Raw genomic sequence first — 23,568 nt, 5'->3', positions numbered from 1 at the left:
CTACTGCATTTTTTTATACCATGGCCTGGGTGAATACTTGATTTTCATTGGCTGTGGACTGTCCATTAATTCCCCATACATAGCTGTGGTTGTTACCGTTTTAAATGAATGCACTGGCTACACTACATGAAAAACAACAAAGAATAAACTTGAATATCTTATTCACAAAAGGAGTGCATGACTTATTTTTTTTGTCTTTGGCAGGTGACCAGTGTATAAGCAGGATAACACCCTCCAAGGTGTCCATCATCAGGGATTAATGGACTTTGCAGAGACAACTGTCCTCTGCTGCTCGTCAGACGGTTCTGGCCTCCACGTCGTCCACTAATTCCTGAATAAGTACACCTCGTCAGGCACGACCCCGCACACATCTATCAGCATTGACCGACAGCGTTGGAATAAAGCATATGAATTATGATAATAACCCGTCAAGGTTGAGATTGGCCTCTCCCCCAGTGCGTGCTGGGATGCGTGTGCTCCAGCCGTCTGTGACCCTACACAGGATGAAGCGGGTGTGGGAAACGGATGGATGGGTGTTCACTGACTCAGCGGTCAACAACTGGGACCGGCAGGTTAGAGGGGAGCCGTCCGTTTTCTCCGAGCTCTCAAACGTCACATAACAACCTCACGTCTCGGACCGCCTCAACCTGCCACATTTCATTTGATGTTGGTTTATCAGGCTGGGGTTGTGCACCCACTCCTCCTCAATCACAACACAGAATGTGCACTTTTAGGGACAGAGCTACTTTGAACAATACACAGTTTCGACAAATCTATTACGGTTCAAAACGAAAGGAATCATGCAAATGCTGCAAGGAGAATCATGCAAATCTTTCAATACAGCGAGTCTCGGGAATAGAGATGCATATAAATAAAACAAATGTGCTGATAGACGGAGAAGGATTTAGATAAGGATAAAGAAAATGGCTGAAAGTTTACACGATGCCTGACAACTCGTTTACTAAATGTAGATAAGTATGGGATATAAATAGCATGTGTGTCAGTCAAGTTCCAATAAATAATATACTATTGCAGATTCAAATACCATTCCTAACTTGGTGAAGAATCATGCAGTGGTCCTTTAAATGCATCTAAACATACTAGTCAGTGTGCTTTGCTTTTCCTTGTGCTGCGTCTCGCGCGGACAGAACTTTTTATTAGTTATTGGCCAATGAAATAATCCAATATCCCTTTTGTTTTCAAACGAAAGTCAAAAAAACTCCTGCAGACTTTCTCGCTCATGGCTTGTATTTACCATGCTGTCCGTCTGTTGGACCCACAGCAGGTTTATTATATGATGTGTAAATAAATACACCAGCAGCCAACGAGACACTGTGTGGGAGGGTTTTTTATCCTCGTTGCTCTTTTCTCCGATGAAGCTTTCACATCTTCGTCTTAACAATCCGACGCAGTGAACTACAGCCTGATTGCATTAAAACTCAGTTTGAACCACTACTTTACTGAAATATGAAACTCTACCATCAACCTGCAGCTCAATCACTGTGGTCCGCGCCCATGCTGGGCATGATTACCCTTACAAATTCACGACGAACACCACATTTAATCATTTATTTTACCGTTTCCTCAGAGCTTCTGATTGGGACCCTTTGGGACATTGTGTGGGTTGCATTCATCTCAAGAGGAAAGGAAATGTAAATGGAGTGCAGCGACACCTGCAAGGGGCTGCAAGGTCACACCTACTGGTGGTAAGTGGCCTACTTGAATTTTCATGAAGTGAACACGTCACTGATGTGAGGTTAGGAGCGTTCTCGATGGGTTTGATTGTGTGCTATCTTTTGATATTCAATGTGCCTGGGTGGTTTATTGTACAACCACTCATCAAAAACAGTTAGGGCCACCGGCTCACGGCCACGCCACCAAGTGCTTCACCGCTTCCTACCACCTGATGTAAGATGTCTATGTTTTTGTTATTTTATCCACATTTAAACCGAAATGTAACTGAAGTCACACATGCTGGCTGTAAAACCATCACAGGTCATCACAGGTCACATAATGAACCCAGTGGCATAAAGGAGACCTGCCTTTTATATAGAAAACATAAATGAACTGGTTGTGTGCGTATGTGATTCTTGCTGTTGTTGTGTGCACACAGAGGAGATGTGTTCAAAATGAAGAGAGAGGAACTGTGAACTCCCTTGGAGGCACTACAGCGGACTTGCCAGTGTTACGTAAGGCAGGGATTGCTCCTTTTAAAGACACCAGCACCTCTGTGCTTTTCTCAACCGGCTCACATTTTTCTACATATGCAAAGATTTCGATCTGTAAAGTGCTGAGATGCCCGTCGGTTGGCTCCGATTTGAAATTCTGTACAACAATGAAATGAGAGGGCTAAATCTTTTTCTCAGCATTTCTCAGTTCTTAAGGATGGATGGACATTTGCTTTTAATCTGTAAGAGGCTTAACCCCCCCTACTGTGAGAGGAAGTAATGTTTATAATCCCTAAAGACATATACGTTTATCAAAGTTGTGGACTGAGTCATGAAGCATTCTCACATCATCATCATCACAATCACTTTGACAGAAATAAAGCAACAAAGCTATTTCTTCTTTTCTTTTGCTTTCTTATGGATTCCAAACCATAATTACTCCAACCATCTAAAAATATTATCCTAATCTTAAAACTCAATGGTTATATCCAATCATATTTAATCTTATGCCATAACTAACCCTTTGGTTGGACATTCACTGTGCTTCTTCTTATGATAATAATAGCATTCATGATTATTTCCAGATGCTGCCTGTAATAAAAACGCTTTAACTGAGCTGTTAGCAGCTGTTAACCCTTGATTGTGTGGTATTCTCTCCTCCCGGGGATCCCCATCCAAAGTTAGATGCACTGTACTGACGAAGCTCATGACCATCATAATAACCAACTTGCTATTGACTCAGCCTGGCAGAGGGAGCCACTGAACGATGGGGGTACCGCTTGCCTCGGTGCGTGCTGCTGTTTTAAAAATTGGTTCAGGTGCACAAAAGCAGTTGAGTCTGAGCTCATCTTGGGACAGCCTGCTGGTTTTATATGTAGTGGTGTAATTAATTGTATTAGTTACACACCATTAATCATGCGTGTGAAACTAATACAGAATGTTTGAGAACCAAAGTATAATCCATTGTCACCAAGTTGTCATATGATAATGAGTTTTATTAAATAGCCAACAAATGCCTTATGTGTTATGCCCTGCCCTCCACAGGCCTAACACATGCACTACACTTAATGCACTGCTTTATAGGAATTCCTTGCCCCCACAACATTATTTTTATATATCAATTACTCTCCCTGTGTTACCTTGAATTCTTGATGAAAATGTTGCATTTCTTCCCAGTGAACAGGGAATAAAAAAACAGAGAAAAGTCCTCATACAGTGAAGTAAATGGAGGCCACGGCCTCATTTCTGCTTTTGGATTCTCTATTCACTGTTGAGGCATGCAAGAAAAACAAGGTTATCCAGAGTTCTAGGTAGCATGGGGTGAGAAATTGATAGAGAAATGTTCATTTTGTGGGAAAAGCATTCCTTTAAGACCCGGTTTTAAAGTACTGTACATGTGCAGTTATAATTCCCTTTCTTATTTTCCTTTTGCAACAGATATCTGCACTATTTTCTACAGCTTCGACAGACTGTTATACAACACTGTCATTTATGTAAAATAAGCAAAACAACTTCAAGCTTCACAGGTTGTTCTAAAAAGGGAGGACGTGAATATATAAAAGTTAAGCCTCATTCATCATACATCGTTTTCTCCACAATGCTGACTTTAAGCCATTAAAACAGCTGTTTTCGCTCAGTTCGGTGAATGTGATGACTCATTTTACTCGCTGAAGCTCCACGAGGACAACGGATTGAGAAACGTAGAGCGTGAGACATCCATGCAGTCTCCTAAAGCCTCCACTGCACTGCATGATGTAAAAGACCAGTGTCATGTAAAGCTCCTTCAGATCACCTGTAATTGGTCTTAGATGAATTACGTGTTTGTCAGCTGGCCAGAGACGGGGGTTCATCAGCATGTAATCCGAAGCACTCTCACGTTCTGAACGGTGGAATAAGATGTTGGCAAGACTTTGGAGGCATATAAATTAGTACCTGCAACGCTGAGTCACCTGGAGTGCAGACGAAACAATGACTAGACTCATTTGCATATCGTCGTGCTATTTTTAACTCTCACCTGAGTAGAATTAAAAGAGCCCAATGCACAAATGGCAGTGAGCTGTTCCTTTTGAAAACTCTGTCAGTGGTCCAAACGGTAAATCATGCAAGTTGAGAAGAGAAGAAATAAGAGAAAGTAAACGTGTCGTCAAAAGTTGGAGGAAACAAAACCTGTCCCTTTCTGTCTAGACTGGGACCTCGTGTGTTTCCTAACAGGAGTATTACCTTCTGTGTTTCCCTCTGCTCAGCTGTCACAACACTAGGCCCCAGAAAGTAAGACAGACAGGCGGGGAGAGAGAGAGACGCTAATAGAGAGAGCGGTTCTTTGCTGCATTGCTGGGCTCGCACCCCCATCATTCCTCCATCTCGTTTCAATTTATCAGATATAGCCTGCTGGAATCAGCCAACCTTGGCAGTGATTATGCTCACCTTGTCAGTCACTCCGTTAGGATGTGTCTGTGGAGTCACGTGAGTGGGTTGCAGCAATGCAAACAGAGGTACACTGCAAAGTCATTAGAACAGGCAAGATATTTACCGGGACATTTAACTGTTAAGACGCCATACGGGGACGTGACTGACACATGCTTACATGCATGCTCGAGTCCCCCTGTGTATTTGTCAGAACAGCAGCCAGCTGTTGTGGTTACGGGGTCAGCACAGGATTGTCTCGACTCCATATGACACTCGTCAGCTGCCAAAGAGCAGTAGAGTGGGCGACGCGACAACACACATGGGATGTGGTATGATATCAGCGGCTAATATAACACCAAGATGCCCTTGAGAAAATACGAGCTGGCCAGTTTAACACCCAATAACTATTGTGGGTGGATGAGATATTGGGCAGATCCCAGATGACAATATATATAGAAAGAGGGGCACCGATGAAACACGTATAGTTTTGAAGTTATACTCAGGTCATGGTTTGTTCTTGACTTATCCCAAATAAGTAAGCTAAAACTTTTTAGTTTTGAAGAAATCGAAATGGAAATTTGTAATAAAAACAATTTTTTCATTCCACCTGTAAAAATGGACTCCATTACCCATCAGCCAGACTCATCATACAACTCAAGTTAAATATGTTGGCTTGGATATTTATTCTAAAACCACATTATAATGGAAGTAATGAATAGAAATCTGATAAGGAGTCATAGGACACTGAGAGATGAGTTCCTAGCTGCATCACATTAAAACATGACAGACGTGTGTGATGTTGCTCCCAGAGAAAGAAATGCAGTCCTGGAGGAACCCTTGACACCGTCTCCACATCATTACTTCTGTCTCTGGACACCTGCAGCCTGATATTGACAAATGATGAGTAATGGAGTTTTGACTCTATTGGGTTTCGTTCTTAACTCTAAGAGGGGTACAGGGGACAGTCCACTGAGGTCTGAACTGAGTCAGGAATACAAGTTCTAGGATTGAGAATTTTACGGCAGGAGGTAAGGCTGGATTGTGGATTGTGACCACGTCTTTTCAGGAAACAAAACTCACACTATGACAAACCTCCTACAAACTGCAACTTTCTTGATTGGATTGAACAAAAATATTCATCTCTCTCCATCGACTAGAAGGGCGTGACTTAACCTCTCTATGAACAAACTCATCACTGGAAGCATAATCGGAGGTAGAGGAGTCTCAATTAGGAGCTTTAAAATGTCTTTCATTATGAGGTTTTACTTCACTCACTCATTCTGGAGCTGACCCGAACAAAAGCAGAAACCTTTTTTTACTAGAACAATATGAATTTGTGTTATAAGAGGGCCATCAATTAAACTTCATGTGTATTTAACCCACACAAACTACTCAGCTCACAAATCATATCACCGATCAAGGAGCCTTTAATAATCTGACAACTGAGAGAGGGAGGGGTGTGTGTGTGTGACCCCCATCTCTGGGTTTTAATGTGTGTGTGTGTGTGTGTGTGTGTGTGTGTGTGTGTGTGTGTGTGTGTGTGTGTGTGTGTGTGTGTGTGTGTGTGTAATGAGGAAATTAATGAGGCTTACCATGGGTGGACATGTACACTGTGTACTGTACGGGAAGACAAGGTGACACTGCCTGACACTCGCCAAGGTGTTAGACAGAATTTGCAATTTCTCAACCTTGTTTGTTTTACACAAATTAGAGTAAAAGCTGGGTGGTGTTTGCAACAGAGGCAGATGCAATGACACCAAGACATGCATTTAAATCAATGTAATGGATTATTTAGCATCAGAAAACATATCTGACCCTAGCTGTTGCTCCAAGAAGATATAAATACACTTAAAGAATATCATGCTAGTCATTAAATGCTATTGCTTTTCAACAGTCTCAGCATTAAAAGTGCCATCTTTGACACAAAAATACATGTAATCAGTCTTCTGGCTACTGAGCAATACAGGTTACTATTTAAGTGTGGGAACTATTTTCTTTGAAAGAAGTTTGTGCTCTGAGCCAAACTACTGTTTAATCGTCATTTGTGTCTTATCAATAACTAGAGTATAGCAGGGATGTATTCACAGAAAATCTGAGTGCAACTTAATGTTTGTGTGTCTCACAATCAAGTGTTTCACTATCGACATACTTAAAAAAAGATACTGTGCATATGAAAATTCATCACTCAAGTCACTCAATCCTAAAACTTTTTCTCTTTAAAGATAAAGTAAACATGCTAAAAACACAAGAAACAAATTCGAAAAAGTGAAATGCACACTTGTTGTGTTGTTTCTTATAAAAGATGCACAATCCAAGAGGACAAGAGTAGTCCTCGTTATGGATGTGAGTTCCTTCAAGCAGCTTTGTTTTCACGGAGGTTTTCACGCAGCAACGTTACACCTGTGTATGTGTATCCATCACCTTAAGTCCATCCAACTCTCCCATTGTTCCGTTGTGTGTTACGGGGTCACAGGAGTGTTATTGGCCGTCACCACTGACAGGCAACACTGAGAGATGATCACACCTCTGTGTCAGACTGAATACACTGCACCCGGGTCAAAACACACACCGGGCAGGCAGCCAACTCTGATGGGATTTACACAAGAGTAAAAAAAAAACCCCACTGATGTCAAATCCTTTGTGAGCCACATGTAATTATTTTTTTTTTCATGCAGGTCAGATCCGGATATGTCTGTGTCAGACATAGATATATAAATAAATATATATAAATATTACTTCTTTGCTCGGATCTAAATCCAGCTCAGACCTCAAAACACTGGCTTATATGAATGTTGACATATTAATACTCTTTGAACGAATTTGATAAAGTGACTGTAATTTTAATCCATTCTCATTTTCCGTCTCCTATAATCTCACCAACACGTATTAACTCCCCCCAACAGGCTGTCAGTTTGAATGCAGCAAACGTCCCAGAGCAAAACGTCGGTCTGCAAGACACCTGCGAGGCAGTACAGCTGGCGCTAACCGACTCAAAGGGTGGAGATCACTGGAAATAATGAGGCAGCAAACAGCAGATCTCCCTAATGCTCCATCAGTGTTACCTGCAGGGTGGACATTCTTACAGCAGAAACACATGATGGGAGCTTTAAAACAGTGGGAATGCAAATTAAAAAACCATGAGTCTTATTGGCCTATTTTCTATTATTTGGGTTCCATCCATCCAAAAATGAAGACGAGGTTACAATGGATACATAAACGATGCACTATGCAAAAGAAGTTGAGGAAAGCAGATTGCCTTTAACGTTTTTAAGTAACAGCAGTTGGGAAACTTTTTCCACGTATCCTCATGATTTCATTTCTCACTGTTGTATTAGTCAACTTTACACAAAGACAGCTCACTCGCTTAAAGGACTCGACACCCACAGAAGCGCTGCCGTATGTGGGAGTCCCTAACAGTATGTCTAATTAGCGTCTCTGTGAAACGTAGGTAGTTATCAACCTGCTGCGACAATTAACCGCCTTCAGGCTCAACACTCCGGATCCCCTCCGTCTCACTTCTCACCTCATCATATCTGCATCCCTTTATTGTGAAGGTGTCGGGTTTCTACTCAGCCGACAGATGAGAGAGGAAGGGGAGAGAGAGAGAGAGAGAGAGAGAGAGAGAGAGAGAGAGGCAGGCAGATCAGATACAGGGATGAGTAACTGTGCATCGTTAGAGATGGGGTGTGTGTGTGGGGGGGCAACACTGGACCAATCATTTGGTGCTACTGAAAATATCCAGAGTATCTCTTATAATGTATTCACCTCATAAATCATAAAATATTGCTCCCCCTTACATCATAGTACATTAACTGCTTGTAATAAGTATCAGTGTTGTGGTTCTATCATTTAATTACTCTGAATTGGAGTGAAACCAAATTTTTTTGCAACAGCACCTTTCCACCTTTTATGCACTCAATAATTTCCTCATTCTAAAAAGCTTATCTCGTTCTAGGTCACAAAGTACTGGAGCCTTTCCCAGCATTCATTAGGGGTGTAAGGCAAGAGTACAGACTATCACACATTCACAACTTGCATTCATCATCTTACTTGCCTGGTCTGTGGATTCTGGGAATAAACTAGAGCACCAGCAGGTAACCCGTGCCGACGCAGCAGGAACGTGACGTTATATACGGCCTCATCAACAACCAGGAAAAGTAGCACAAAAACAAGTGTTTTAATTGTAGTACATAGCGCTTTTTTTACTATCCATCCAGTCAAAACTGTTAGTGCTACGTAGTCTTTGGCTGTGTCCGAAATCCATCGTTCACTAATCCCTACTCACTATCCACGGAGTAATCGTACAATTAAAAAGGTGCCAGATCAATGGTGGCTGGATGACCATCCATACAAAATACCGACATTTTTTTCTTCTTCTAATAAATACATCTAAGCAAATTTGTTGTAATTTGAGTTTCCATGGTAAGCAGTGATGCCGCATATATGTTTAGGGCTTTTATTTTGAAAGATAAGAACGAAAGTAGCGGTTTCCTGTTTTCAATGTAGGGGCAATAAACATATTTTCCCAAATGAATTAAAAGTACTTTGTGACCGTCTGTGTTATAACGTGATGTTCTACTCAAGTTAAATATATTATTTTTAAGCCACAAACCTATATAGCGTATAATAATACTCACTAAACATTCGGATAGCACCACGACATGGCTAACTCTCTATATAGCGGACACAGCCTTTGTGTTTTCTGCCATGTTGGGTGGAACGGAGTTCCCCTTTGGCATCAGCTGAGGATCGCTAATGAAAATACTAATAATCTCTATCGCTGCAGTAATTGACCTTGCCACAAATAGTAAAGTGCGCAGATAAAAGGGGAGGCACTGAGGGGTCAACATCGTTTGAAGGCGCTCGCAGCTCGGCGGTCTTGTGAATGCAACCTGCTTTTATCGGCCACCAGACGACTAAACGCAGCAAACAGCAGGCAGCTGTATTTGCATTCTAAACACCAACAATCAGCGAGTAGCGATATCAAAGCCCTGCAGACCCCTTGATGTACTTCCGTATTCATCGAGAAAATCCTGCGTTTGCTGATAAATATAAATACTACGGCGTATGAATATTCCTAGTTTGGGTAATCTGGAGCAGCTCACATGACGCGCAAGTGTGTGTTTGCGTTGGAGATGAATGGGATTTCTGTGTACGTCTCTACTCATCTGAGGGAATATTTGAGAAACATGAATTATGAATCCCGTGTCGTGCACAGATAGCTGAGGTAATGAAGCCGGCAGAACAACTGGGTAGGCTACATATTTAAAGCAGCTACATCCTTTGTGGACATGTCATCTGGGCATTAAAGATTTAGATGTTGTGATAGGCCGACATTAGAGAGGACGGCGGGTCGAACGGTATGTAGATGAGGGTATTATCTGTCCAGCATTATGGGCCGATGCTTGCAAGAAACCAGAGCTCGCAGGGCAAGGCTGACAGAACGTGGAAGCTTTACTGTGAAGTCTCCATAATGCTTCTGCAAACACTTCACTATACCCTAAATATTCATATGCTAAATGTATTAAATATGTGGGATTATTGATAGCTTCTGACGTCAAAGCGTCTCCTAGGAATATCTTCAATCAAGAGGGCTGCAAAATGTTTTTTTCTCCAACACATCCAGTTTCTATGCAACATTAGACGTAGGTGATCCTCATCCTTTCTGTGTCAGAACAGGCTTCAGACGTGAATGAGGCTGTTATTTACCCGAAGGGGGGAAGGAAGCCAACACATGCTGTTTAAATTCCTCCGATACATCATGGTTAACTAAGACCGTTTGTTTAATCAAACTCCAAGTGGAGTCGGTTCACTGCAGACGTTGCTAAAGAAACAGTAAACCACTGAAAGGCGAGTGTCATTAAAGCGCTGAAAGAACCTGTCAACCCTTGGCCAGGTGAGCTTTTAGATCCACTCTCTGCTGGGTGAATACGAGCCTCGGAGCGGCTTCACGTCTTTATGTCAAGTACAGAATGTGGATAGGAACAAAAATAAGATGAAACTTGATTGTATATTGCTTTCCTGGCTCTATTTCTCACTAGAGCCAGACGGTTTTTCCAAGTCACTTGGGAGGAAAGTCACCATGATCAACTTATTGTGTTATCTATCGCAATATGTGGTAAAAAACTCTATATCATCCCATCGATATCGTTTAACCACCATCGTCATAGATGGTGGTTAAACAACATGTTCCGCTGTTCTAAAGTAATTTCCAGAACCATCTAGATGATAAATATTCTCTTCATGCTAGTGCCATTAGTCTATGGATGTCTAACAGTGGCAGTCGTACTATAAAATGTCAAAAAGTGTCATCTGTGGCCTTGGCAGGACTGTAAAAACAAAATATTATCAAACCCTGCATTTACCAAAAAGCTGCTGTATTCAGAGGCTTAAGGGGAAAGATGTTTGTCGGAGTGTAAACGGGTCCAAAACGACTGCTGCTCGAGATCATTTGCCATAATTTGTTTGCTCTATTAACTTTTTGTCATTCTCCTCCTCAGTTCTGTGTCGTGCTGGATGACTGTTAATGACTTGTCCTCCAAACAGCAGATTAGGTGTTAGCGTGATAGTTACACCGTGCGCTAAATCAAAATAAATCACATTTTTGTCTGAAGGGACACGATGGAGCATGCAGTTCTCAGGTGTTGAACCTGCAGACATAGACAAGACTTATTATTCCTCTGAATATGAGTCCGAACTACAGTACTGAGGCCTCTCTGGTAACTCTCAACGAGTACAGAACAAAACAAACACTTCCTCTAATAGCTTTGGTTGTGAAAACTGAAGGTCAGACCCGTCTCAAGCAAACAAGTGACGTCACTGCGCTCTATCGCAACGTAAAAACAAACACACAATACACAAGTGACTGCAAAATGGCAGAGGACACAAGATGGCAATTTCCATTCGATCATGAATTGAGGTGCAGAATTGTGTTGACAGTCTTTGACCCGTTGTTTGTAGAAGAAAAGCCAGTTACAAACTGAGCAGTGTGCCTGCGGAGCACTGTAAGAAATGTGTGATTGTACTTATATTGGGCACTACTTTGGAGATGTGAAGTGCTTTGTACTCTCTGCTGTGTGCTCTACTGTGTGGCACTGTAGTAGCCAGTAACTATGGACTATTTTACATGACATCCTAAATGCAGTTCAACACGACTTAAACCAACTGTGATGTCAGGAGATTTACATTTTCATCAGCAAATCTGTCTGTTGGATTTTTTTTGGTCCTGTTAAAAATGGGCACATCACATGTATATATGAAATATAATATAATATATTTCATCCAAATGATTTGGATTATTGATCCAGTTTTGAAGGCGGACATGTAATGTAATTAATTACACTGTCATTCATCAGAGTCAATAATTGTGTCATGGATACAAAGTGTATTGCAAGCAAAAAGGCTGTACAGCTCACAATATGTTTTAGCACCAGCAACGATGATGAAAACAGCCCTTTGTATTACCATAAAGTTATCATAATTATCATAAACACTCATCTGAAGAGGTAATACTCTTCATGTGTGATTCTCTCATTAAACAATTAAGCGAGGTCAGTGTTTTGATTCAAAATCAATTGACGCATACTGTAGCGGCTCTTCTTTCATCGCTGTTGAATTTATAAAAATAGTTTCAAAAGAGAGAAAAATTACAGTGAGGTTGTGTGGAGACACCGCGGAAAAGGTCATTCATTTTGCAGGTATGATATATAGTATTTTATAAACTCAAGTATTAAATATTAACCTGGTGATAATGCCGATTAAAATGGGAATGTCAAGTCTGTCTGACTTTAATTTACTGATGCCACAAATGGGAAAGTCAAGGATTCCGTAGATGACAGTAGCCATGTTTCCATCCAAAGTGATTCGAATTACTGGGAAATGCGCATTAAAAGAAATTCGAATCATGTGTGTTTCCATCAAAAGAACGGACTTTGGAGAAAACTACAAATTCGCGCGAGTTTTCTAAGTCACGCGAGATTTTCCGCGGGTTGGCATGGCAACCAGCCTGTAAACATTCCGTCGTCTTCCTGCCGGTGACACCAGCTGGACCGGCCGGTGCTTGGGTGAGGTGCATGGGCTTTTCACACAGCCTTGTGGGCACAAGTGGCCCGAGTTCGGCCGTGTTCAGCTGTCTGTCTCCCGGCTGGTTTGCGTGCTGCGCGTCTTGGCGTTTCGCGTTCGACGGAGAGTCCGCCTGTGTGGACTCGCGTGGGGCTGGGCGGGCCGGTGTTTGACCGATGTCCGAGGGCTTTTCAGCAAGCTCTGACGGTGAGAGTCCCGACAGTTCGGCGTGGTTGAGGTCTCTATTTAAATGTCAAACACCGGAAGCAGTCGGGGTGAAAGTGCGCTACGTCACACTTGATTCGCATACAGCTGTTTCCATCCCATTCGAATCAACCAAAACCCGGCCATAGCGAGCGTATTTCATTTTGTGCGAATCAGGGGATTTTAATGCGAATCACGGCGTTTCCATCATCATTTTCCGATGCGATACATCTAGATGCGCATCTAAACAGCTGATGGAAACGCACCTAATGATACAACAGTCCTCTTTCTCTCCGGGTTGCAGTAGCTGAATAGTTAATGGAATATTAAAGTAATTCCAATTAATTCTGAGTGGAACATGAGTATGTGTACCAAATGTCATGGCAATGTCATGTAATAGTAAAAAGTTAATCTCATGATAGTGCTGGAGGAAAAGGCAGTAAACTTGGAATACTTCATCCTCTGGGGACGATGATTGTCTACAACTTCATGGGAATCCCTCATCCCTCCCCAGGTGTTGAGAGTGTGAAGTGATGGACCAACTGACTTTCCAACAGTTTTAATCCAGCAATAGTTTGTGCCAACAGATGCAAAGGTTCTCATAGAAATGACAGATACTCTCAGCCTCGGGATGCATACAGATACTCTACCTGAAGCAAATGTTTCACTGAAAATCAGAATGTTCCAACATGGACTTCTGAGTGGAGCTATGACTGAAAAGAGCAGCTCAGTGGTTCGTGGTTGTTGTGGTTCCCATTTCTCCTTCTGTGATTATGTCTTGGAAGTCACTGATTAAAGGCAACTTTTATTCCTTTAATTACAACTGCCCCACATCATTTGGCTGCACACTCCTTTGTATCTTTACTTAAAACAACCAAAAATCAATTCTGAGGATTTCTGTTAAGAGCCCGTAATGTGGCATAATATAGACATGCAACGAATGACCGATGACTCCAATTATGATTTTTTTTTTTTTCACTCAAATTCCTGCTCAGCATTGATAAAAATGCAATGGCTTTCTCCCTTTCAGCTGGTACATTTCAGAGGCAGATGAAACATTTCAATTTGACTGAAATCGTTTGTCCGTCAGAGAGCGCAGGCAGTCTGGGCCTTTGTGCGGAGAAGTAATCCCCTGATTTTAACATGAAATTACGTTTGCCTCACGTCTGTGTCAACGCAAGGAGATTGATGGCCGAGAGAGCACACAGAACCCCAAAAAATCTAAAAATAGATTAAAGGGCAGCTTGTACACATCTGTCATCTCAAATCATGAGTGTAACAACATTATTAATTGAGAAAAAAAACATGTGGGAGCGAAAATGAAAGAGTGTCTTTTGATACGCAGCATGGCCATGCGGCATGGGGTTTTTCCGGTGAATAACATACGCAGAAACACCGAGCCTAATAATCATGCTGGCTTTAATGCTGGAGGCTGGATGTTTTTTCATCTGGCGGGGCATGAAGAACATGAAAACACTGCGGATGGAAAGGTCTGCTGTTCCTCTTGTTGCACAACACATAATACTGAGTGGTTTGGGTGTCAGCTACATATTACTGTCTGTTGCTTATTGTTTTTCTAAACACCAGTAAAAGTTGAGAATACAAAATTTAAGTTTAGTGAAAGGCCTTAAGGTGTTGAAATGCGAAGTGAATTTTGCATGTGATGCTGTGGCATATAAAGTCAGTGCAAAGACGAGAATAGACGCGTATTTGCGCCAGGTAGCGCCGGAAAGATGTAAAAAAAACATACCGCTGTAGTAAACCAGCCGATGTGTGTCTTGCTATTCAAAGTGAATTCAGGTCAATGAAATTCACCGAGCACCTCTGGGTGATGTTATGAACTCAGACAGGATCGGCGTTTGATTAGCTGGTGTAGCTGGGACTTCCACATCATGCACAAAGCAGCAATAGTGGTTATTTCAGCCGTGATCGATGAAACATTGCTGCTGTCTACATCAAGGAAAGCCCCATCGCTCCTCTCCGACGCGTCCAGCACCACTGACACGCAAGGTGAAAATTCACTCGTGAGGCCTCGCTAATCAAGTACATCTAATGTGAAAGGTAAGAAAAGGGTTGAAAACGTGTGAACAAGAAGTGTGAATGGATCAGCACACATTGTTATTCAGCTTTATTAAGATAAGAATGATAAGGTATTTATAGGATACGAGCAGGCCTTGATATATAATGTAAAGGCAGAGCAAGTTGCATATGAAAATGAGAAACAGGATCATTAAAGCCCTCTATCACCACAACAACCGGCTTTTCTCTCCGCCGCGGTCAGGAGCAGCTACTGACACCTCAAGGCAAGAGCAGTAGGATGAGGACGAGTCTCTTCCCGCAGGCTATCGGTGTCCTGAACCACTGACTTCCACATCCATAACTCTCCATATCAGTTGGAGCTCATGAATATAGTGCAACATGTTATTTGTTGCATATTTTTTATATGTACGTTGATATTTTTCTGGAACTCATTCTGTTTTCATTGCTTCACAGTTGAATTCACTCCACTGAAACATACTGATGTATTGTTAAATGTTTCTTTTGTGAAATGTATTTACATAATTAGGTTATTTAAAAAAAATAGTAATTTTATCCTAAAATATTTTCTTTTACATTAAGTAAGTGTTGCTCTATTGAGCTAGGCACAATCAGCGTTCACTGTATGTTGTTCTGTAAGAAAAAAAAGACACTTTATTTAGTTGTCACTTGAATCTGCTGCTCAAAGGTGATGTCGTCCAGTTCTGGTCCCCAAACCTGCATTCTTTCTAATATCCAGCAGGGTGTGACTCCTCTGGTTGCAAACAAATTGTACTGAATGAATAGAAGTCTATGAGAAAAAAAAATTTGCACTGGATTTTTTATTTATTTATTATTTTTTTTTACCTAAGTTAACATTTTAAGATGCGTTTATGGTCCCAGTTGCTAGTTTCAAGTCTTCATTAAAACACAGTGTTTATTTGGTACATTTTGGTCTCAAAAAGAGACAAACAGACAACAAAGCTATGTCCTATGATTTAGGATGTAGCTATTTTATGACTGTTGCCACAATGGTCTGGAAGTTTCTGTTAGTGAAAGTTACTTGTAAGGTTTTGGCCGCATAAAAATGTCTTATTCAGCGTCTTATTCACGATTTGTAAAAACTTTTAAAATAATGTTTGTTTACATGTGGCTGATGTTGATGATTTTTTTTTTTAAGTACCTCCCACGGTATTTCACACCCTCGCACCAGATCATTTTTCATCTGTTCTCCAACACAATTACCTGGAAACTATAGGACTTGCATAGTTTTGGTTATATAATTGCTTCCACTAATTGGACAACTGGGAACAACAGCTAATTTGCCCTTCACATGCAGATACCACGCTCTTTCAGACATTATGTGTGCTGTACACAGTCTTTTTAATTAGGAAATTGCACAATATGTTGCCTAATAATATGGTGGAGAGAGTCAAGGAACAGAAACACATGTTTCAACATTTGAACGGTCACAGAAATTGGCCAAAAAATTAAGCCAAATTAACCATAAAAAAATATTAAGAAGTACTTTAAATGCACATATGTGTTGGAAACTACAGATGGACACTTCCCCACAAATAAAATCTGGATTAAACGGCGCGTGTTGTGAACACGCTCTGAAGTGTGAGTGAAATGTTCTTGTGTGCCTCCTTGTGGAGCACGTCAGCACTGGAGGAGGCACCGGAGGGCTGGGTCAGAGGGAGTACTTGGCAAACAGGAAAAAGGAGCGAACTATAAGAAGAGGATGAACCGCGAGGAGCGTCAAAAAAACGTTTAGACCACAGCCGAGAGAGGAGGAGGAGAGGAGAGAGGGAGACAGAGGCGAGGTGAGAGAAGGAGAGAGACGTGGAAACACGGCACTGCGTCCGGGATTGAAGACTTTAATCGCGGTGGGGTTTTTTTATTTTTTTTCCTGCTTCCTACAAAAACCCAAAAGGCTTCTACTTGTCATAATCCAGCGTCAGCGCGCTGCGAGGAAAGGTTAAAGTGAGGTCCGCCGTCGCGCTCAGGCGCGCCTCGCCGTCACCGCGCACAGAAACCCTGGAAGAGCGCAAAGTGTCCGTTTCAGCACCCGAGGAGAGGACAGCTCCGCTCCGCGTGCCCCGCGTGCTCCTCCGGACCTCCCGTCCCAAAACTCCACAGCCCCGCTTCCAGCCCGACTGCCTGCTTCACAAGTCTGGAAGAAGTCTAAAGAGCCGCTGACGGAGAGATCCGCGACTCACGGCGTGCTCAATATGTACCAGGGGCATTTACAGGTAAGACAGCCAGCCTCCTCTTCTCCTTTTTCATTTCCCATGAAAACGAACTGTTTTAGTTGTGACGGAACAAATCAAGTGATGCGATCAGGGTGCACTTCTACATGCAAGCTAATTCATGTCAAGGGCATTTTATTATTATTTTTTTTTACCACAAGGGATATGTGTTAGTCACGGTGAGTCCGAGGCAAGTAGACCGCGTATGGTGTTATTGAAAATGGGCAACAAATGCTAATTTTGACCTCTTACCTAACCAGGGGTCGTTTTCTCCGAAAACAGCGGACAGATTGCGTAAATATCCTGGAAGAGATGATCCAGGAATTACACATGCACGTACTCCACTTAAGCGCGAGCGCTACTGTAGCGCACTTACTGCACGTGCAGGCGAATGACAAATGTAAACAGGAGGTAGGCTACACCTATAACCAGGGCAGCCACGACACCGGGGGGGAACGAATCATTAGGTTTCTCTTTAACGTGCATGCTTATGCACACGTGACGTCACGCAATCTGACGTCAATTTCAAATCTACATTACTGACACTATATACTTTGTGGTGCATCATGTGTAGAGGCTGAAACTCAACTAAGGAGGTCTGCAACATCTTCAAAACATGGTGACCAGATAGCTGGAAACAGAAAAAGCTCGGCCTTGCCTGCAGAAGACGCATCACACGTTGTCATCTGACCACAATAAGCTTATAGTGCAAAACAATAATCCTTCCTCAGCTGTTATTGATAGCCCTCTTCTCCATGTTAGACGCGTGGACGGATGTTTGACAGAGAAAACTTCAGCTCCCAGACAGTTGATTATGCAATAAAAGAACGCTCCTGAGTCAGTGCTCGGGAGCATTAAAGACCAAAGTTAATATTTCATGACATATTACTCAAGCAGCGTACTCATTGAAAATGCATGGAAAGGCGGTCGGCAGCTCTCGTCTGGATTATCCACATTTGTGTTTGTTTAGGGCCGACAAAAAAGGCCTGCGATACTGAGTTCTGGGAGGTAAAAGACACGTGATCAAAGAACTGACACTTTAATCACCGTTTTCCATGTTTCATCCCACAATGTTTCAATTATCCTACATCTTATATGTTTTTCATCACATGCATGCATGTCATTACGCCGTGCCTGAACTGTAACAAGATGCTGCTCCTTCTCGAACATTATACGGGGCTAATTTGGCAGCAAATGCTTTGTCTGTCAGTAATGGATCTTTTGCCACGGCGCTCACCTGCGTAACTGGTGGATTTATCTTTATGTTGACAACACTTTCTCCTTGAAGTCAAGTGTGCATCGGAGCTACCTGAATTTGTAGCCAGAACTTTATCAGACAGACAGTAGGAAGGGGGGGACAAATTTCTAAAGATGAAACTTGTTTTTCTTTTAAGATAAACATTAATTCTTCATGATTTAAATCTGATTGCGATGTGCAACAAAAATATGCTTTCAGAAAAGGGGAGTTTTTGAATTCTCGACTATTGTCGAGTGAGCTTTGTCATATCTTGCACTCATTTGATTTAAGTCACAATATATATTGCTTTAAAACACAGTAAAACACTGCATGAATGTTGAGTACGCCCCTGAGTATCTTCTTTATGACATATTTCCCCGTGTGGATGCGACCTCTGAATGCAGGCTCCGGGCATTAATCATTGAGAGTTGGGAGCTGTAGCTTAGAATTTTAAACAAAGCTCATGATGAACACACTTCTTGATGTAACAGCGAAGCAGCGTTCTAGTCGCTTGTAATGAGAGCTATCGGATATTTATTACATGACTGTTGATCAGCGAGATTTATCAGCTCAGAGCACAGCTGCGGAGGCGTTCGGTTGTGTGGACAAGTCCTCGTTCCTGACCCGGTGTGTTGATATGTGGTAGTATAATCCACGGAGCGCGAGGTATTTTCATAAACACTCTGCATAATTGCGACGGATCTGCACACAATATTAGGCGGATCAAATACCTTGGCAAGAGTTTCACAAACAACGCCTAATCTCGTCCTCGTGGCTGGTGTAGATGGGAGTGTTGCTTGGCAGAAAAGTAACTTTCAATTCATCCAATCATGCTTTTTTGCCTCAAAAGTCCCATAAACGTGTGAATAAAGGTAGCGTTGTATCAAGTGTCGGGAAAAGATTGATGCAGTTCAAGAAGAGCAATTCAGGAGTGTGGATGTCAGCCTCGTTGCTGTTCTTGTGAAGATGCTACGAGGTGAGCTGATTCAGCACGGCCGCTAATCTCTATCAATCAATAGGGAATCAATGTACCGAATATTTCAGCTTTGATGTACTTCGTATAACAAAGTCCTTGGGATTATCTCACTCCATACTCCCTCAGATGGCACGGTACCGTAACATTTTGACATCATAGATGGCAGAGTAATTGTTGTATTGTTTCCCCTGCTTCGGTATTCATGTTTACAGTGAATCTAATTACGGGAGCCCATGTACTGTATGTATAAAAGACATCCTGGAAACAATGGAAGTGATGTTCCAAGGCCTTCCGGATATTTGCTCTGTTAAACATAACGTTATATAATTTGATTACCATATTCCCAGGTTCCCTGGGGGACAACTTGGATGGATGTCGTTGATCAGAAGTAGATAAAGTCTCATGATGAGCTCAGTCGTTCACACCATCCTTCTTATTAAGTTCCCCGATTTGTTTATACGGTTTGGTTTATGGGGCGAAGACAATTTGTTTAGAGATTGTCCTCCACAACTCTGCACAACTAAATAGGTCAGGAATACAATATAAAAATCACAGAGTTGTTCGTCATCGGTTTTCTCTGTCAGCATTTCCTGTTTTCTGTTTTGGCATTATGGATATTTGTGGAAAAACTCTTTTTTTCCCCTCCCCATTGTAAATGTCCTGATTCTTGTCACCACAGTTCCCGTTCCCCTGCTAACCTGCTTTCATACACTTGATACTCGCACATTAAAATGCAGTTAATTAACATAATCAGATGTGTTTTTTGAAATGCAAAAACAAAACAAAAAACATGCTACAAGCTCCTTATGATTTAAAATATTCTAATTAATGCTAAAAGTAGTGTTTAATGGTGGAGAACTGTAATAATAATCAACCGACAAGCAGTAAAAAACGGAGCGCGGCAGTCGAACCGGTTTACGGACGAGTCGACTGAGCGTCACGACGCCAGCGGGAGCCCACGCAAGAATAAACCCATCAGTCATAGTTGCATAGTCGATCAGGCCATCAGCCTCACTGCGGCACTAAGAGGCTTTCATCAAGACTTCTGCCACAGCCGAGGTGGTCAGATACAGCCATGACAAAGGGGTCCAAAACGCTTTTTCCCCACAGAGACCATTTCAAAGTCTGCTTGATTTAATGAACCATGGTCTTGATTAAGAATGATTTAATAGGCCTGACTATTTCAGGAGCCGGGATAATGAGTGAAATCAGGTGGTATCCGGCCGGAACGAAGGGCTCCACAGACAGCACTGCTCTCCTTGTGGGAGGGAAAGGAAACTCAAAGTCTGCAAGATTCAGTGCCGATTTGAAAGCTGATCAGTGGCTGCATTTTGGAAAAATATTTTCGTAAAAAATGAAAATGGCGACACAATCTTTAAAGAAGCTAGTTGCTTTAGAATGTCAACGATTAACCGTTAACTACTAACCTGCAGTTAATGGTTAGAACCTGCTTGTGCTTCAGGTTTACAGTTGCAGCTTCATACCACAGCGCTCCTGCATGCAAGGCACTGATCTAAAGTTCAATTGTGCATCTCTGAACCCAAAGGATTTACATTGTGCTCACCCAAGGTAGCTGGCATCTAGTGCTCAGTCTGTGATGACAGTGGAGGGCATAATGGGAATCTCTCCCTCTTCCTGGTCGGTTATTTAAAGCTCTACAGAGGCCCTAAGCAGCTCTTGGAGCTCGTAAAGTGTAAATAGAGGGTAGACTAAGAGGGATTCAAGCATACCTCAGCAGCAGTTGTCCTATAAGCTGATTGTGTTGTTCTTGCTCACATAGCACGGGAAAATGGTCATTTTGCCATTCACCGTCTCCTGTGCTCCTCTCACACCCAACAGTCCATCCTATGAACTCATTACAAGTGATGTGAAAACACCGTCTCACATGTGGGTGTGAATGATGAATGAGGATATGGGAGATGGGGATGAAGGGAGTGGAAGGAGGAGGAAAAAGGGCACGCATTATTGTCATGGTGCTGAAACAAAGTCAGTGTGTTTATTTCATGCTTATGTTTATTTTATGTTGGCTTGAATGGAGGCCCGAGATGCTGAGAAGAAATCAGCTCCTTTGTCTCATATCTCCTCTGTCATATATCGCATTACAGTTGATTGTAGTCAACGTTTGACAGCGGGTGGGTGTGTCTGTTTGAGAGTGTCGATCACTGTCGCCCGTTTGAAAATCTCATCCTGGGTTAAAATCCTGATTTCAAAAAGACAACAACAAAACCAGAGCGGTGATGGGATTGAAATGAAGACACTGGGCTTCCTGAGTATTTAAGCCCCTCACAAAACAGACACATGAACTTGTCAGGAACCATAAAGCCTCGTCTTTAGACTGATAACTTGTTTACGTCTTCAATTATGTTTTAATAGCGATTCATGATCCCACAGCATTAATTTGTGTGTGAAAACTAATATTTTTCCCCTAAAAGGTTATGTTTTGGTGACTGTCTCGTCTTTACCATTGATGTATTGAAGTAGTTTCTGCTATTTTCCTCATTATTCGGTATATTAATATAGTCTAATATGTAATTGTCTATTAATAGATCCGCACTGGTTATTGAAAATCCAAACAAATCCAAAAGTTTTTTTGTATTTTGTATTTTCCAATACAGTATTTGACAGGTAACCAACTTGGTAACAACATAAACCTTTATTTTTCATTTCATTTTCAAATGTATTACACTTTAAAATATGTCAACTGATTATAAAACTATTATTGTACCCATCAACTAGATAACCACTCTGTGTCAAGGAGGAAATGTCACAGTCACCCTCCCTGTAGAAGATGTGACGCTCTTACAGTACAAAGAGAAATCAGTTTAATTTTCCATAATGTTAAATATATAATCAGTTAGATTTTTATAATCTTCTTCCTTTGTAGTTTCATTCATATTAAATACGTTTCCAGGTAGAAAACTTTCACAAGAAACCAGAGGTGGATAAGAATGCAAGGATCATTTATTGTCATTGTGCAACACAGTGATGCACAACGACACGCAGTCGAAGCCCATTTGCTACACAAGGGCAAAAACCACCATTCTCAACTTGCAACTAGACACTCCCATACCCACGTAAACGATAGATAATGGCTCATACTGTATGTCAGGCTCTTGCTGCTTTTTTACACTGGAATAAACACGCGTTTTTGAGTTTTGACAGAAGGGGCGACAGATGACAGAGGGTAAGTGTCGTCTACACCACGGCAGAGAACCGGCTCCAAAGCCTAACACAACATCATGAGTCTGAAACTGAATGTCACGGGACCGACTTGGCCTGAAGTACACACACACACACACACACACACACAAACCAAATGTCAGCACAGTGTATCAGGCTTTTTCAAACAAGACGTATCTAAGAAGGGATATAATCAATGTGAAGCACCCAAGTTCACGGCTTCAAAGCGCTACATCATTCTCTCTGTTGGTGGATGTCCTCTGGGTATCTTCCCGAGTCAGTTAACACGGCAGCCCCACATGGAGAGTCCCTGAGCTACAGCACAAAGCCACATCCTTCCTCCCCACAAAAGTAGGACAAGCCCCAGCATCTTTGTTACCGGGGAGCAGAGGGCGGTGTGGAAGAATGGCGAGGCCATCCATCTCTCTCGCCCAGCCCATTCATTACAGTCGTTCTCCAACTGGGAATTAATTTGCTCCAGAAAGCGTACGTCTCAGCGCCGGAGTGGAGAGACGTGCTTAGTCCTTCGGGGAGATATGAGCTATCATGGATGTGAGCGGTTGATAAACAAATATCCACTTCACTGTGGCAGATGTGAGTAGGATTTTTCACTTCCCAGTGATTAGTAAGCGCCATCCCTTCTCTGTTATGATACTAAGTATGTAGAATGTGCTCTACATCAGATAGTGGTACCAATTTAACTGAAAGAGATTACTTGATTTTTTTCTTAAACTGTACAGTATGCTACTTCCACTACTCCCGAAGCATTAATAAATCATTGCTAGCGACTTATCCACATATTATCATTTCTTTGGGGTTTTTAACCGATCAAATATTAATCTATAAAATGTAGGGCGGTCCTCGACTGAAGAAATTCTTTATCGACTTTACCACTCATTTTGCTGATTATTTGGATTAATTAATGATCTGGATTTGTTTGTCCATAAATAATCACACAAAAGGCACAACGATGTGTTCATAGTGTGAAAAATTTGACTTACTCAAGATTATTAAGAAATCTTAGTCAACTAAGATCATAATGACCAATTAGTCTATTAATCGAAAAAG

At 41.8% G+C, this 23,568-nt stretch overlaps 1 protein-coding gene across 3 annotated transcripts in view; it reads left to right on the top strand.

The window, feature by feature from the left end:
- Window positions 1-17,004: 17,004 nt before the first annotated feature.
- Window positions 17,005-23,568, top strand: part of pex5la (peroxisomal biogenesis factor 5-like a) — a 73,505-nt gene continuing 66,941 nt past the window's right edge. For 2 of the 3 annotated variants that reach the window (XM_084010942.1, XM_084010941.1), the window contains exon 1: window positions 17,027-17,110. In XM_084010942.1, the coding sequence (XP_083867068.1) occupies window positions 17,090-17,110 (21 nt within the window). In that variant the 5' untranslated portion in view covers window positions 17,027-17,089. Of the gene's footprint in view, window positions 17,111-23,568 lie in introns of all 3 variants that reach the window. The other variant, XM_084010943.1, reaches the window with a different exon arrangement.

The sequence above is a fragment of the Eutrigla gurnardus genome, assembly GCF_963514095.1.
Source record: "Eutrigla gurnardus genome assembly, chromosome: 6".
Classification (NCBI taxonomy): Eukaryota; Metazoa; Chordata; class Actinopteri; order Perciformes; family Triglidae; genus Eutrigla; species Eutrigla gurnardus.
The sequence above is the reverse complement of the archived record's forward strand: the minus strand, read 5'-3'. Positions and strand labels throughout refer to the sequence as shown.